Below are 15,750 nucleotides of genomic sequence, written 5' to 3' on the forward strand. Positions count from 1 at the left end.
TGCGAGGCAACAATACAATTATCAAGAATATATAGTCATTACAGCCAATACGGAGCCACTATCCAGACACAAAATAATATAGTTGAAATGTAAAAACCTTGTTTTATTGATTGATTGGCATGTATTTTTTTTTTCTTTCTTTTTTTTTTATGTTTCACATTAATAAGCAAGTCATACAAAAAAATTTAGTAATGGAACATGGAACAACATGACCGTGAGTTAATGATGACAGAGTAAATGATGACAGAATTGCAATAACATCACATTCACATAATAAATAATATGGGCCTCTGAATTTAAGATAAGTTAGACACTTGAAGCAGGCTGGAGGAATAAAAGCATGATCAGCTTTTGTGTAAATCTGCTTTCTGACTATTTAAAAATCCTTCTGTTATATTGTGTCAATTCCCTTCAAGGACAAGGGAATGGGGGAAGAAACCGACTCAAAGGATTGTAATCTCAAAAGCTGTTTTGTCCTGTCTACACTTTGATAGCAGGAACCCAAACAATGGTTGCCATTTGTTGGAGTGTAACAAAAAACAATCACAGACTCTTTCTACCAGACGGATCTGCAAGAGAGAGTTTGATTTCAGCTCTCTCATGAAACAGCGAATCAAAAGTGTGAACTTTAAGAACTTGCTGTACATATCTTTGAAAACCTTCTATACAAATCATTTTTTGTTTTTGAGCCTGCAGTTTTCAGTCTCTGATTTTAACCTTAGTTTTGAGGATGTTTACCCTGACCAGCTCTTTGCCTTCATTTGCTTGTGCACTGATGTTGTGGGCTTTGTTGTCACCTCCTGTGGTCCAGGCCTGCCAAGGAGATGAATTACCGCGTGACATGGTGCTTGGCTGGCTGAAAAGACGGATCCTTGACGGTTTGGGGATGGATGAGCCTCCTCTGCCAGTGCTTCATCTGCCAACACAGCAAGCAGTGAACAAAGTTGTGCATCACGTAGCTTCGCGAATGACAAGGGAGACAAGAGTGGAAAGAAGACACCATCAGGAGACCTCACAGGTCATTCTGTTCCCAAGCTCAGGTGAGCTTGTCTCATGTCCAGTATTTATATGAAAAACATTAATGTCTAACATTATGATAGTTGGTAGGATTCTTGGCTACTTGTATGATTATGTGTAGTCATAATATTTTTGAAGTGGAATTCATACATACAATAGCTTTAATACACTTACTGTAATATACATATTCTAAAAGCATGTTTTCAATTCCTGACCGTCTGTGAATTGATTTGGGTGGAGGTGATGGTAGTAGTTTGGCATAATTATTGATTATTGTTATTTCTTTCAGCTTAGCTACTTATAAATATTTGAAAGTTGTGTGAGACAACACAGAAAAGAGGTAAAAACAGCTACCCTGCTTATTGATACGGGTGGTGCAAACAACATTAAGGAATATGTAGAACAAAATATGTTAAAATGGTGGATAATTTGACATTTTTGTGACAGGACAAGGTTAGATTGTAAAATATCATCTAATGCGACTCTCCAAAAACCTAATGATATTTATGAATATATATATATATATATATATATATATATATATATATATATATATATATATATATATATATATAGTCAACGTGTATACTTAAGTTTTAAATGTGGGAGGGAAATATGGTATTACTTCTGATAGTGACAGTGACGCCACATGGCATTTTTCATTATTGAAAATTGTATAAAAGTTTTTCAAAACCATATGACACCAACATTAAATAAAAAATACACTTCTAAGAATTTGCTGTCTTAAACTAGATTTTTTAAAAATATATTATTTATTTAATTATTTCTTTATTTATCATGGAAATTTGTCATTGACCCACTTAAGGCTGAAATCAGAATCAATTTTTTTTTTTTTTTTTTTTACAAAGATGCTATTTTGACTAGTGAACATAGTTTCAAATGCTGTACATTCTGACTTTTTATTAACTTTCAGAGTCTACATGCAAGGACACCCTTGATAACTCATCTGAGGCTGCATCTGGTTACTTTACTTACTACTTTCAGCCCTCTCTGGACAGCCAGGACTCCATCATCACTTCTGCCCACTTCTGGTTCTATGCTGGAGAGGCCATAGCGTCTAGTAACATTTCAGCGCCCCTTTTCATTCTCACCCCTTACCATGAGCTGCTCCAAGCATCTGTAAGTCCAGTCAAACGCTCCACTGATGGCTGGACCACCTATAAGTTAGATCTCCATCTCCACATTGCCATGGCTATAGGCCCTTTCATGTTGCAGGTCCGTTGCCCATCCTGCAGTTGCTATGATTCAGAAGATAAAACACCCTTTTTGCACCTTCACACCCGTTCAAGTGGCCCCGACCGCTCTCGCAGAGCACCCAAAATTCCATGGTCACCAGCTGCTATCGAAAAGCTCAGGAGACCTGCTTCTGATGACACTGATTGCAAAAGAGAACAGATAGAAATCTCCTTTGAGGACCTTGGCTGGGATAACTGGATTGTACATCCTAAAGCCTTCACCTTCTACTACTGCCATGGCAACTGCTCTAGTGCTGAGCGCACTACTACCCTTCTTGGCATCAACCAGTGCTGTGCTCCTGTTCCTGAGAGCATGAAGTCTCTCCGTTTCACCACCACCTCAGATGGGGGATACTCATTCAAGTACGAGACCCTGCCTAACATCATACCAGAAGAGTGCAACTGCATCTAACACTCTGCCGTGGCTGAGTTTAAGATTATCTGTAAAGTGCATGTTTTTTTTTTTTTTAACAAAAATCTGCCATTTTAAATAAATGATCAAAGCAAATAATGTGTGCATTAAATCTGTGTGAAAGATATATTCTATGATTGTAAATGTAACTTTATCAAATGCTTAACTTCAGTATCATTACAATTTTGTTAATGCACAAACAGCAGTTTTCTGAAAAACCTTGCTCAGTAATGTTTATCAAACATACACAACAGTTAATTTCATGTAAGACAATTTGTACTAAATTAAACAGCCATTTACAGAAAAGGCATCTTAACCTTGTCTACTAAGTTCTTTAAAAATAATAATGCTAAAATACTTAAATTGCACATTACCCAGATACTGTATCTATGACAATAAAGAACAAATGTTTGAAAAATGGACCCATCATTATTATGTAATATTTATCCACTTTTACTCTTTTAACTTTTTTTTTTTTTTTTTTATCTAGGTCATCATTCAAATGTGTTACTGATTAATAATGAATCTCAAAATTATGTTAAAAAATTTGTTAAATGCTGGTGATTATTTAGCAGAAACTTACTTTAATACACACTGAAAAATTAATGATTAGCCCCAAAAGGCATGTTGGGTTTGCACAGGGACATTGTGAAAAGGAATATCTGTACTATGATTTAAACACAGGAATTTTGGCTTTTCAGTCCAGATCAGAATTTTCTTTTTTTTATTTATTTATTATTATTTTTTTTTTTCTTCAGTTCTATCAAACCCTTTATAAGAAAAAATGCTGAGGGTAAGAAACAAAGGAAATATTTTTTCTTTCTTTCCTTTTTTAAGAGGCATCAAACAGAGTTGTAGTGCACTGATGCACCCATGGGTGCACTGATGCACCCATGGATTTAGATTTTTGTCTAATATCAACATGACAACCACTGTAAGACGGAATCCAATAAATACAGGTATTAACAGGAATTTCTAGGACCCAGCCCTGGAGTAATTTATTCATTTAGTAAAGGAGGTCATAAAAAACAAATATTAATCAAACAATAACAGTCTTCATTTAATATGAGTCTACATTTCACACATATTTGTCAAAGTGCTATTCTTTTGTTAAGATGTAAACTTTGTAATTCATCTCTAAACCAACAACATGTATGTTAGACCCTAGTCCATCTAAGCTCCTAAAAGAGGTGCTTCTAGAAGTCATAGATCCTCTTCTGACCATTATTAATTCCTCATTGTCAGTAGGATATGTCCCCAAAAACCTTCAAACTGGCTGTTATTAAGCCTCTCATCAAAAAACCACAACTTGACCCCAAAGAACTAGTTAATTATAGACCGATGTCGAATCTCCCTTTTCTGTCCAAGATACTAGAAAAGGTAGTATCCTCATAATTATATTCCTTCTTTGAGAAATATGGTATCTGTGAGGATTTCCAGTCAGGATTTAGACCGTATCATAGTACTGAGACTGCTCTCCTTAGAGTTACGAATGACCTGCTCTTATCATCTGATCATGGTTGTATCTCTCTATTAGTGCTATTGGATCTAAGTGCTGCGTTTGACACTATTGACCACAACATTCTTTTGCAAAGACTAGAACACTTTGTTGGCATTAATGGAAGTGCATTAGCATGGTTTAAATTGTACTTATATGACCGCCATCAATTCGTAGCAGTGAATGAAGATGTATCATATCGATCACTAGTGCAGTATGGAGTACCTCAAGGCTCAGTACTAGGGCCGTTACTCTTCACGCTTTACATGTTACCCTTGGGAGATATCATCAGGAAACATGGTGTTAGCTTTCACTGTTATGCTGATGATAGTCAGCTCTATATTTCTTCATGGCCAGGCGAAACACACCAATTTGAAAAACTAATGGAATGCATAGTCGATATAAAAACAATGGCAAGTAATTTCTTACTGCTAAATTCCGAAAAAAAAAAACTGAGGTGTTAATGGTATAGTTTTAAAAATACTGCTTGTTACTTATAAAGCGCTGAATGGATTTGCACCTCAGTATTTGAATGAGCTCTTGTTACTTTATAATCCTCAACGTCCGCTGCATTCTCAAAACTCAGGCAATTTGATAATACCTAGAATATCAAAATCAACTGCGGGCAGCAGATCCATTTCCTATTTGCCGCCTAAACTCTGGAATAACCTGCCTAACATTGTTCGGGAGGGAGACACACTCTTTCAGTTTAAATCTACATTAAAGACCCGTCTCTTTAACCTGTCTTACACATAACACACTAAAGTGCTTTCTAATATCCAAATCCGTTAAACGATTTTTAGGCTGCATTAATTAGGTAAATCGGAATCGGGAACACTTCCCATAACACCTAATGTACTTGCTACATCATTAGAAGAATGGCATCTACGCTAACATAAGATCCAGTCTGTATCCAGATCAGAGGTTCACTGCAGTCACCTGGATCCAGTATGTATCCAGACCAGATGGTGGATCAGCACCTAGAGAGGACTTCTACAGCCCTGAAAGACAGCGGACACCAGGACAACTAGAGCCCCAGATACAGATCCCCTGTAAAGAACTCGTCTCAGATGACCACAGAGACAAAACCACAGGAAATAGATTCTTCTGCACAATCTGACTTTGTTGCAGCCTCGTATTGAACTGCTGGTTTCGTCTGGTCAGAGGAGAAATAGCCCCCCAACTGAGCTTGGTTTCTCCCAAGGTTTTTTCTCCATTCTGTCACTGATGGAGTTTTGGTTCCTTGCCGCTGTCGCCTCTGGCTTGCTTAGTTGGGGACACTCCATTTACAGCTATATCATTGACTTGATAGCAAATGATTGCACAGACACTATTTAAAATAAACTGAGATGATGAAATCACTGAATTTAATGATGAACTGCCTTTAACGGTCATTTCCCATAAATCCCATGTAAACCACAGGTATTTTGCATATGAAGTAATGCAATAGTATGTTGCATAAATTATTTATTTTTTTAACAGTAATACAAAGCATGACACCTAATAATAAACAATTCAGTTTTCCAGGTTCTTATATATATAGTAAATGTGGTAAGATGCACATGTATTGCCATAACTTTATTCAAAATTTCTAAATACAAAATCCTCAAAATGCATATCAACAAGACAAACAGACATTTATTGTGCCCTTGTTACGGTTCGAAAAATGTCTTCCCACAACCAACGATATTTACATACAGGAAAATGTTCCAAAAATATTAGACCACACAGGACTTTACTCCAATCAAAAAGCAACATTACAAAACACTTCTGTTTTTTTCCAGACAAAGACAAATACAGCTTTCATTTCATTGTAGTAATCTGAACAGGATGATCTGTGAACTTTGGCTAAAGGCTTCAATCAATACTGATTTGCTAAAACTGATAACAATGAACAGTATTCATAAATATCTTCACCAACACAGGGAAATGGTCTTTGTTCTCATGCTGTTGTTAAAATACACTATAAACAAATATAATTTCTTGGTAAAGAAAGGTACAGTAATGTGGATTATAAGAGCTGGTGTTTCTCTAGTCTTTAAACTTTGGCAGCTATGGTTTTAATACTGTTAGTAATACTTCTTCTGATATGCATTTAGAGGAGCACACAAAATCATGTCAATAATATCCCAGCCTTGAGTTAGAGTATTCAATGCAAGATGAACCGGAAATCTTGTCAACAACTGCCCACCAAAAATAACATCACAGCCAGGTGTTGGAAAGCTGTTAGTCTCTTCAAGCATGACCCTCTTTAAAAACAGAAAAGGAAAAAGTATATATATATTATTAAATATAAAAAAATAAATTGTGCACAAAAATCACATTAAAAGATAGCAATTTCCTGTACAACGAGCTGCACTTCAGATCTGACTGGAATTAATGCTTTATATCTTATGAACAGAAGAGTTTAAATATAACTTATTCACCAGCCAATTTTGCTATTTTTTATTTTTTTTTACTTCCATCCATAACGAAAATAAACCCAAAGCATATTTAAATTTATCATAAAATTACATATTTATTATTATTATTATTATTATTATTATTATTACCATTCATTATACTGTATCCTACCAGCCTTAACATTTTCTGTGACTTCCATTATAAAACAGTTGCGGTAGTGAATTGTCTTGCAAAGTCTGGAGGCTCTGATAATGCAACGTGATAGGCTAAATGTGTGGACACATTAGCAATATTTCAGCAAATACTATTATGGGGAAAAAAAAGATCCACTGTCAATTTCAAACAAAAAATCTTTCTGTTAATCTATTTTAAGTTTTACATTTTCGTAAAATCTAACAAGAGTAAAATCTACGTGGTGAACTTTTTTTGCCCTGGCGAAAAATTCCAATTGAAATGACTGGATTTTGCCAACAAAATTTGGCAGAGCAATGGTAAATGTGACCACACTTTTCCTTAATGAGTTAATAGCGTTACCCCCATGATGGTCGATTTCCATCCACTTTTGGTGGGAGTTAATTTCCAATACGTACTTACATACAACATAATGTCAAAAAAGGTGTAGCCCAAAACAAACCTTTTTCCTTGGAGCTGACATAGCCCTCCTGAGCTAGGTTGAGCCGGTTTTGCTCAACAGCAATGCTGTTAGAGTCTGGACCACTGCTGCGTGAAGCCCCAACATCCTCATGGTGGTAGGCCTGGTCCAGATGTCGCATTTTCAGGTGTCTTTGTAGACCAGTGTTGGCATCACCCAATGACTCCCGTCCCGACTCTCCCGCGAATTCAGCCTTAAGCTTGCCAGTGGAGTCCTTTTTCAGGACAGCCTGATATCCCGGGGGTGCACTGGCAAGGCGGTGACAGATAGTGGATGTGGATGACCTGTGTACGGGGAGCCTCCGAGTCGATCGACTACGAAGAGTGTCCCTCACACCACTAATTCCCAGATGAAGGATTTCCAGCACAGTCAGCGCCAGGCAGAGTATACTGACGACATACATGATGACCAAGAAGATGGTCTTTTCAGTTGGACGTGAGACAAAGCAGTCCACAGTGTGTGGGCATGGGCTTCGGGTGCAAATGTACGATGGCGCAACTTCAAAACCATACAAAACATACTGCCCAAAAAGGAAGGCTACCTCAAAGGCAATGCGAGAGATCAACTGCAGCACATACACCTTCATGAGACCATCTCTCTTGATGCGACGACGACCGTCATGCTTCGCAGACTTAGTATCGGATGCAGGGGCAGACTTGGCTGCAGCTGCCACTTTACTATCCTTTTCAGAGGGCTCAATCTCCTCCAAGATCATGGGAACTTCATCATCCATTTCGTAAGCCTGGTCATAGTCACGGCTCACACCTCGATGAACCATAGACATCAGTTTGCGCTTGCGTGGTCGGTATTCGTCATCAGCCATTCGAGCGATTTTGTGCATGGCAAAGCCCAGGTACATAATGGACGGAGTGGTGATCATAATGATTTGAAAAACCCAGAATCGGACATGTGATAGAGGGGCAAATGCATCATAGCATACATTTTCACAACCGGGTTGTGCAGTATTGCATACAAACTTGCTCTGTTCATCTTGATAGATGGTCTCACCGCCTACCACTGTCAGAACGATTCGGAAGATAATAAGGAGTGTCAGCCAGATCTTTCCCACAAATGTGGAATGGTTGGAGATCTCATCAAGCAAGCGTGTTAAGAAGCTCCAACTCATGTTGCCACCAACACAAGAGACCTGATCTTCAGAAGATAGAGAGAGAGAGAAAAAAAAAAAAAAAAAAAAAAAACGGTTATTGGGATTATAGAGGCATTGAATGTGGAACACACAACTTTAAAATTAAAAACAGTTCAAGTAGTCTCTCTTTGAGAATAAACACAGAAACCAATGCATGTCATTAATTGCATTTGTTTAATGCTGTAACACACTTATATTATTATTTGATATCGCAAGTGCTTCATTCTGTTCTGATGATGAATGCTGGAGCTCCAGCAGATGTCTGTTAAAGAACTATAGCTTCTGTTTATCAGCATACAGCAGTGAACCTCTTAATGGAAATCATTATCAGCCCAATGGGTTAATGACAGACAGTAGGTGCCCAATATGACAAAAGTCTGATACAAAACATTTACTCTTGACAAAGCAAAAACAAACAAAAAAACTCTAGTTTAAAACATGCCACATTAGAAAAGCACTTGTATTTATAATAATAATAATAAAAAATCGTTTAAGAAAAATATTTAACAATTCAAAAGGTGTAAATAAAATAAAACAAAATTCTCTCTTTCATTCTTTTGTTTTTTATTATTATTAGGACAATAACTCAAAAAAATCAGAAAATGATTCAATTCATATTTGGTACGTCCTTTAATGGAAATTTACTGAGTAGCTGCATGCCAACATCAGCAACCCCACCTGTGAGCTGGAGCTTCAAATATAAGGACAAGTCACAGCAAGTCACTACCTGACATAAACCAAGACTGATGATGTTCTTTGGTCAAGAGAAAGCTAGGAGGAGTTGTGAAAAGTCATGTGTGTACTCAGAGAATTGACATTCCATCTCCACTACTGAAACAGTAAAGCTACGAAGTGTTGATTGTATAGTCACGTGTTAGCACAATACAGTGATCATTTAATATCAAATAACAAATAATAACATATAAAGAGTTCTCTTAGCTTGTGCTACAGAAGACAGGCCACAGAAGACAAATGCTTGTAGAAACACAACAGTGCATACTTGGCCACATTCTCTGAACTGAGTGTCCCTCATCATCCCACAAAATAAATACAACATGACACACACAATGCAAATAACATCCATACAACATAACACCCCTATAGTTGAAGGTGAGCAGAATGATCGTTGATTGGAGTCAGACTATTCAAACTTCTAAAAGTGAGTGATGTTTTTGAACAAGACCTTTACGGTACAAACACACATACCAGAGTTAAAGTATAGATTATTATAGCCTATAATAATAATAATTATTATTACTATTTAAATTAGCTCGACAGGTTTTAAGTTAAATGTGACAATCGATTTATTAATCGATATGATAAAGTTTCTTAGCCATACTGAGCTCATTAAACTTTCTTTTTTAAAAGAAAGAAATAAGTTTTTAAGTTTTATACGCGACAACTTTGTATCGACGATAACTAAAAGTCGCTCACGTTGCTCCGGTAAATGCGCAGCAGCAGTACACCTTAAACAGGTAAGAAACAAAAACATTCACATACCTTCGTCTAACAGATGATTAGTGCTCCGGTGCTCAGCTGTTGACAATACTTATATGTTTGACCAAACCTCCCACACTAGCGTGTCACCTGTTTTACAATTTACTTCCAACCCCTTGTTTCCACGTTGATACACTGTTTGGAAGCCAAACCACGTGAGCCTTCCATCCTTAGCATCGTTTTCACCTCTTCTACACCCACACACAAGGCCTTTAATCTTGAAACCTGAGCTCAGTCGTTTCCCGTCCAAAAAAAATAAAATAAATAAATAAATAAATATATATATATATATATATATATATATATATATATATATATATATATATATATATATATATATATATATATATATATATATTAAAGAAAAAAATAAAAACATTCCATTCAGTAAATATTTCCCCATAAAAGCAAAGTTCATTTATAATGAAATATATCAACTAATTATAGATTTTAATAGGTTGCATATCTCCAGATGTCTGTCTTAGTACGTCTTAGAGAGTTTTTTCCAGTCTATAACCTAAAAAACGTTTGTACTGATGAAGATTATTTTTTTCTAGTTAAAAAAATACACTTTTAATTCTACTTCCTTTAATTCAAATTGTAATTATATACAGTATCTTGTTTGCTTCCTTCAAATTAAATTAAAATTCAGGAATTGAATTGGAGCAGGCATTCTCAGTTCCTTGTCACATATCAGCATCCAAGAAAAGCAATCTCCAAATGTAACAGGGCTAAGCTGCAACTTAATGTAAACCATAATGTTAAAGATTTTTCCTCTTTCATTTCACTTAAATATTTCAGATATTTAATTCCTATTCCCTCACGGACACAAAATATTGCTTAAAGGGACACTAAGTAGGAATTACTCCGATCTAGTGGTGAAATTGTATTATGCATTCAAACTAGTGATGGCCGATTCGTGAACGAATCGTTCAATTTAACCGTTTCTTCTTAGTGAACCGGTTGAACCAGTTCACCAAATCGAACTGAATCGTTTGAAACGGTTCACGTCTCCAATAAGCATAAATCCACAAATTACTTAAGCTGTTAACTTTTTTAACGTGACTGATACTCCCTCTGAGTCAGAATAAACCAATATCCCGGGGTAATCCATTTACTCAAACAGTACACTGAATGAAATGCTGTGAAGACCGAACTGAAGATGAACACTGAGCCGAGCCAGATAATGAACAAACACGCCCACTGCTGGAGCAGTTCTCGTTCTCGAGTCAAGAACCGGTTGCTTCGGTTTTCGGATCACCAGTACACTCAACCGAGAATCGTTTCTGTCGGACGCGTCCGATTTGAGAACCGATGAGCTGATTCTCGTTCTCGAGTCAAGAACCGGTTGCTTCGGTTTTCGGATCACCAGTACACTCAACCGAGAATCGTTTCTGTCGGACGCGTCCAAATTGAGAACCGATGAACTGATGATACTGCGCATGCGTGTAATTTTGTAAGTATTTTGTTAAACATCGGAAAGTGTGATAAAATAACTATATTTTATTTTGATTTTTTTTTATTATAATTTTTTTTAGATTAATGTTTCCAATCTGTATATTGTATATAATGTATAGGCCAAATGAGTTTTCAGGGAAGTTGGACAATAATTAAGATTCTTAAGACTCTTATGTTTAATAGGAATAAGGGATGATTTATGAGATATCTGTACTGTATTTGTAGTTAATGATGACACATTCACAAATTGAGTTTGTAGAACATGAACACGAGTAGAGCAGCTGACACTGAACTGCAGCACGTGCCGGTTAGAGCGATTCTCGTTCTCGAGTCAAGAACCGGTTGCATCGGTTTTCGGATCATCAGTACACTCAACCGAGAATGGTTTCTGTCGGACGCGTCCGAATTGAGAACCGATGAACTGATGATACTGCGCATGCGCGATTCAGCGATCACAGCATGTCTGAACCGAAGTGATTCTTTTGGTGATTGATTCTGATTCTGTACTAGTAATGTTATGAGCACGGGTATTTCGAGGGCTTGGATGAAGGGCAATCTGGAGAAACGTAAGCTCATTTAATAACAAATACATCGCAATGGATTATGTTTAGTTAGTGGATCATGGTTTCTGCGCTGATGACACCTAATTTATTTACTTTATATCTTCAAGACTTAAATCCTCATATGCACATTATTGCTGTTACTGTATTTAGGTGTTGTTGCAAAACTCAAATGTAAACTTCATGATTATGAGGTTTTAACTGACTAAAGTTATGATTACTGACTTTATATATTTGAATGTTTGATAGACGTGACGCCATTACGTCATCGCGTGAAAGAACCGATGAACCGGTTTTTTCAACCGATTTAATGAATCGAACCGTCTGAAAGAACCGGTTCGCGGAAAAGAATCGAACTTCCCATCACTAATTCAAACTAATTTTGCTCTCCAGCGCCTCGCTTTTTCAAATGCGCGTTGCATCTACGGTAGGCGATATGTACCAAAAAGCTTTGACAGGATGTCTTCTAATAGCACTTCGTCGAGTTTTCCTGACCGAGAATTACTGACTGTGGAAAACATGAAATATTGTAATTAGTAGTTATGTCTTCTTTATTCGTTATATTTTCTGAATTATATGCATTGTTAGATATAAAAAAAATATATTATAATATAGATTGTAACACTGACTTACCTGTCGAGAAGAAAACTGGTCACTTCAGCTACTCTTTTGAAATCTTTATCCAGCATTAGCTCTTTCCACCTAGAAAAAGCTTCCCCGACATTAACTCTTGTTTTCTGTAATCTACGGTCACGTTTCCTTTTACGTTCTATTTTTGACTGTTTTGGCGACTATGTTTTCTTCTCCTGTGGCGCGGCATATGTATGGTCCATAATAAGAATGCAATCCAGACTTTTAAACTTGCCGGTGCAGTTTCAAGCGCCTCTCACTGCTCTGCACCTGCGTTTCTGGCTCTGACAGAAAACGCGCTGTGGAAACGCGTTGGCTTAGTACTTTTTGTCCCTCTCTGCTATTATAGTTTTGCAAGATGGCGGAACTACATGGAAGCCTCCGTCGACCTACCGTCCCATGTATATAAAGATAATAAATTCTTCATTTACAAGGATTAGTTTAAACATTGGCATAGGTATTTGTACACCATTGAGGGCATATTTATGAATAAAAATATTGATTTTAGATAATAAAATACCTAAAGTTACTTATTGTCCCTTTAACATTCTGATGGGAACTACAGCAGCAGCTGTCCAGTTGTATGTGTGTGTTTTAATATACATTTATTTATTTAGCATATATCTGATACATCCCATAATAATGTTGAAGAACAAATTCTGAGCGATTTCAAGTTTTCCTTTCTCTTTGGAGTGTTACAAGCTGTTCGTGAATAGATAAGATCCCTAAAGTTGCAAAGACTAAAGTTTCAAACCCAAAAAGATATTCTTAAGTAATTGTAAAAGTTAAGACTCGTCCATGCCCTCCAAAAACGCCTCGTTTAAACATGCCCCCACGTCTACTTCACTGTGTGGGAATATTTGCATAAAAATGCCCCAAATGTTCACGCAAGGAAGGTGCAACTTTAAATCTCGCTGTAGTATTGTTGCCTCCACTGCCCTGTCATGGAAACTTTGTTTGGCCTTCCAAAAGTGGACACCACTAGAAATCAGTGGTCAAATTGTATTTATTACACTGTTCCAGAACAGTTCAACCCAAATATTCAGATGTGTGTACCGCTTTTTATGGAGGATTGTTTCCTGATCCTGGGCTAATAGAGTACAATGACGGCTGTTCTAACTCACAGACTGTAAGTACATTTTCAAATTTAAAGAATTTGCCAGGACTATTCAAATGCGAGTTTTAAGCAGTGTAGAGTAGCGCTTGTTGTTTGTAGGCACAACGCACTGGATAGCTGGCCAATCAGAGCACACCTCACTTTTAAGAACGATGAGCTTTGTTAAAATTGACCCGTTTCAGAAAGGCGGGTCATAGAGGAGAAACAACAATGTACAGTATCTGGAAAATATATATATATTTTTTTACCTTAAACCGCATAAACACATTTCATTACACAAAGTAGTGTTCTGTTTAACAACATCTTTAATAATGCGGAGATGTTTATATTGTTTTTGTCTTTTTTGCCATAACTTTACACAGCGTGTTGCCATGATTTATTTCATGCTTCACAGTCACCAAGCATAGGAATAGATCACAAAACTAATTGCTGCAACACTGCTATACAGAAAGAAAAAGTGAGAGAAAAAAAAATATATATATTAGATCCACATAAACAAATCAACAATAATAGTATTGTTAAAAAAAATAAAATTATATATATATATATATATATATATATATATATATATATATATATATATATATATAATAAAAATAATAATAAATAGAGAGAAAGAAAGAAGGAAAGTTTCACCATAACAGACACAGAACGAGGGGGGCTCTGCTCCCTACCTCACTCCGGGCTTCGTGTCAGCTAAGGACAGCCCTGCGCTTGGAAACGGTAAAAGTGCTGAACAGAAATGAGTGACCAGCAGAAAATGAAGGCTTGTTTTCATGGTGAAATAATTCAAATTAAATATTAATAATAATAATAATGACCAACTCACTTATGTGCAACAATCATTCTCAGATATATCTCTCCCTCTGCCATGTATTGGACATAATAAAAAGCTATGTAATGTTTAAAGAGTTTATTGTGATTACAAAAATAAAAGTTACTATGATTTCCTTACTGGAGACCAGTACAAAGATGAATAAATACACATTAAATACATTTTACATTGAATGAGAATATGCTTTCAACTTTGTTAACAACATCTATTTATAAAACAAAGCCATTTCACTAATTTTCAAGCCATTTAAATTGTTTCAAGAAATGAAAGTGCAGAACATCTGAGTGACACAAACGACTTGGCACAAAACTGCAGGTGGTTGTACTAAATTTCCTCTTCACAGCTATTTGAGGTTTCTTTTGCCCGTGACCATTAAGTTTCAACGTGTAATCACTAGTTCCCTTTTTGTGCTCTCTATACAAGTGCTGGAACAGAATATTGTGGGGGGGGGGGAGGGGGGGACAACTATAGTTACGCTCCACATATATGCTTGTTTTTTTTAATTAAACAAATAAACACAAAACACTTCAAGTCCAAGTTCATTATAGAGAATCATGTGTACCTATACAGTTCATAACTACCTTCAACAAAGTTTCAAATAGTGAGAGGTTATTTTAGCTCATTAACGTGTCTTAACTAACATTGCATTAACACCACCAACACTCAAGTAAACCTTTTATTCTCCTGTGATCTGCATAACCCAATTATGAACCTTTCTGAGAGCACACTGAAAGGCTTTTCCCCCTGAGATACAAACACATCTTCACTACCACATTCATACTACTCACACGAACCCATTTGCAAATAAACTGTGTGTGCATGCATAGTTACTGTATGTATTTTAAGGTGCGTTTGGTGTTTGTTGGTGACAAAGCCAAAAAGGCACTCTATGCAGCTTTGTTACTGTACAATTAGTATATAGAGGAGACATGAGCGCAACCAAGAAAAAATAATAATGGAATTTGGAACATATGGAGACAAAAGGACAAATAGTCCACATGTACACCAAGACAGTAATACAGATTAAAACCGGTTTAGGCAGGAATCTTCATAATGTAAGGTAGGTGCTTTTCTTTAACACTGTGGCTAGTGGTTACTGCTTGATAGTAGTGAGCTTGACCCCAAACATGGCTTCCCACTGATTTTTGATCCAGTTCACCAGGTCTTGCACCAGCTCTTCATCTTCAGCATGTAAAGACCATGTCTTTTCTTTCTTGGCCATCTGTCAAAAACAAACAGCAAAAAACTAAATTTATTCTACCCATATA

General features: G+C 36.5%; 3 protein-coding genes across 5 annotated transcripts in view; 1 reads left to right on the plus strand and 2 right to left on the minus strand.

The window, feature by feature from the left end:
* Positions 1-309: 309 nt before the first annotated feature.
* On the plus strand, positions 310-3,105 carry inha (inhibin subunit alpha). Its single transcript, XM_052558450.1, has 2 exons — positions 310-1,040; positions 1,952-3,105. Exons 1-2 carry the CDS (start codon positions 731-733, stop codon positions 2,683-2,685), a joined length of 1,044 nt encoding a protein of 347 aa, XP_052414410.1. The 5' UTR covers positions 310-730; the 3' UTR covers positions 2,686-3,105.
* A 2,528-nt stretch (positions 3,106-5,633) lies between these two features.
* On the minus strand, positions 5,634-10,046 carry LOC127959099 (gap junction gamma-1 protein). 2 transcript variants are annotated; one of them, XM_052558090.1, is made up of 3 exons: positions 9,886-10,046; positions 7,221-8,385; positions 5,634-6,432 (listed from the first exon to the last, which is right to left on the minus strand). In XM_052558090.1, the coding sequence occupies exons 2-3, from the start codon at positions 8,362-8,364 to the stop codon at positions 6,419-6,421; spliced, it is 1,158 nt and encodes a 385-aa protein (XP_052414050.1). In that variant the 5' UTR covers positions 8,365-8,385; positions 9,886-10,046; the 3' UTR covers positions 5,634-6,418. The 2 variants fall into 2 exon arrangements, with proteins under 2 accessions (XP_052414050.1, XP_052414049.1); XM_052558089.1 differs by having other exon boundaries at positions 7,221-8,390; positions 9,886-10,044.
* Positions 10,047-14,545: 4,499 nt separating this feature from the next.
* The window catches only part of stk11ip (serine/threonine kinase 11 interacting protein), a 35,973-nt gene continuing 34,768 nt past the window's right edge, over positions 14,546-15,750 (minus strand). For both annotated transcript variants that reach the window (XM_052558974.1, XM_052558973.1), the window contains exon 26: positions 14,546-15,704. In XM_052558974.1, the coding sequence (XP_052414934.1) occupies positions 15,576-15,704 (129 nt within the window). In that variant the 3' untranslated portion in view covers positions 14,546-15,575. The remainder of the gene's footprint in view (positions 15,705-15,750) is intronic.

This window comes from Carassius gibelio, chromosome B6 (assembly GCF_023724105.1).
Source record: "Carassius gibelio isolate Cgi1373 ecotype wild population from Czech Republic chromosome B6, carGib1.2-hapl.c, whole genome shotgun sequence".
Lineage (NCBI taxonomy): Eukaryota > Metazoa > Chordata > Actinopteri > Cypriniformes > Cyprinidae > Carassius > Carassius gibelio.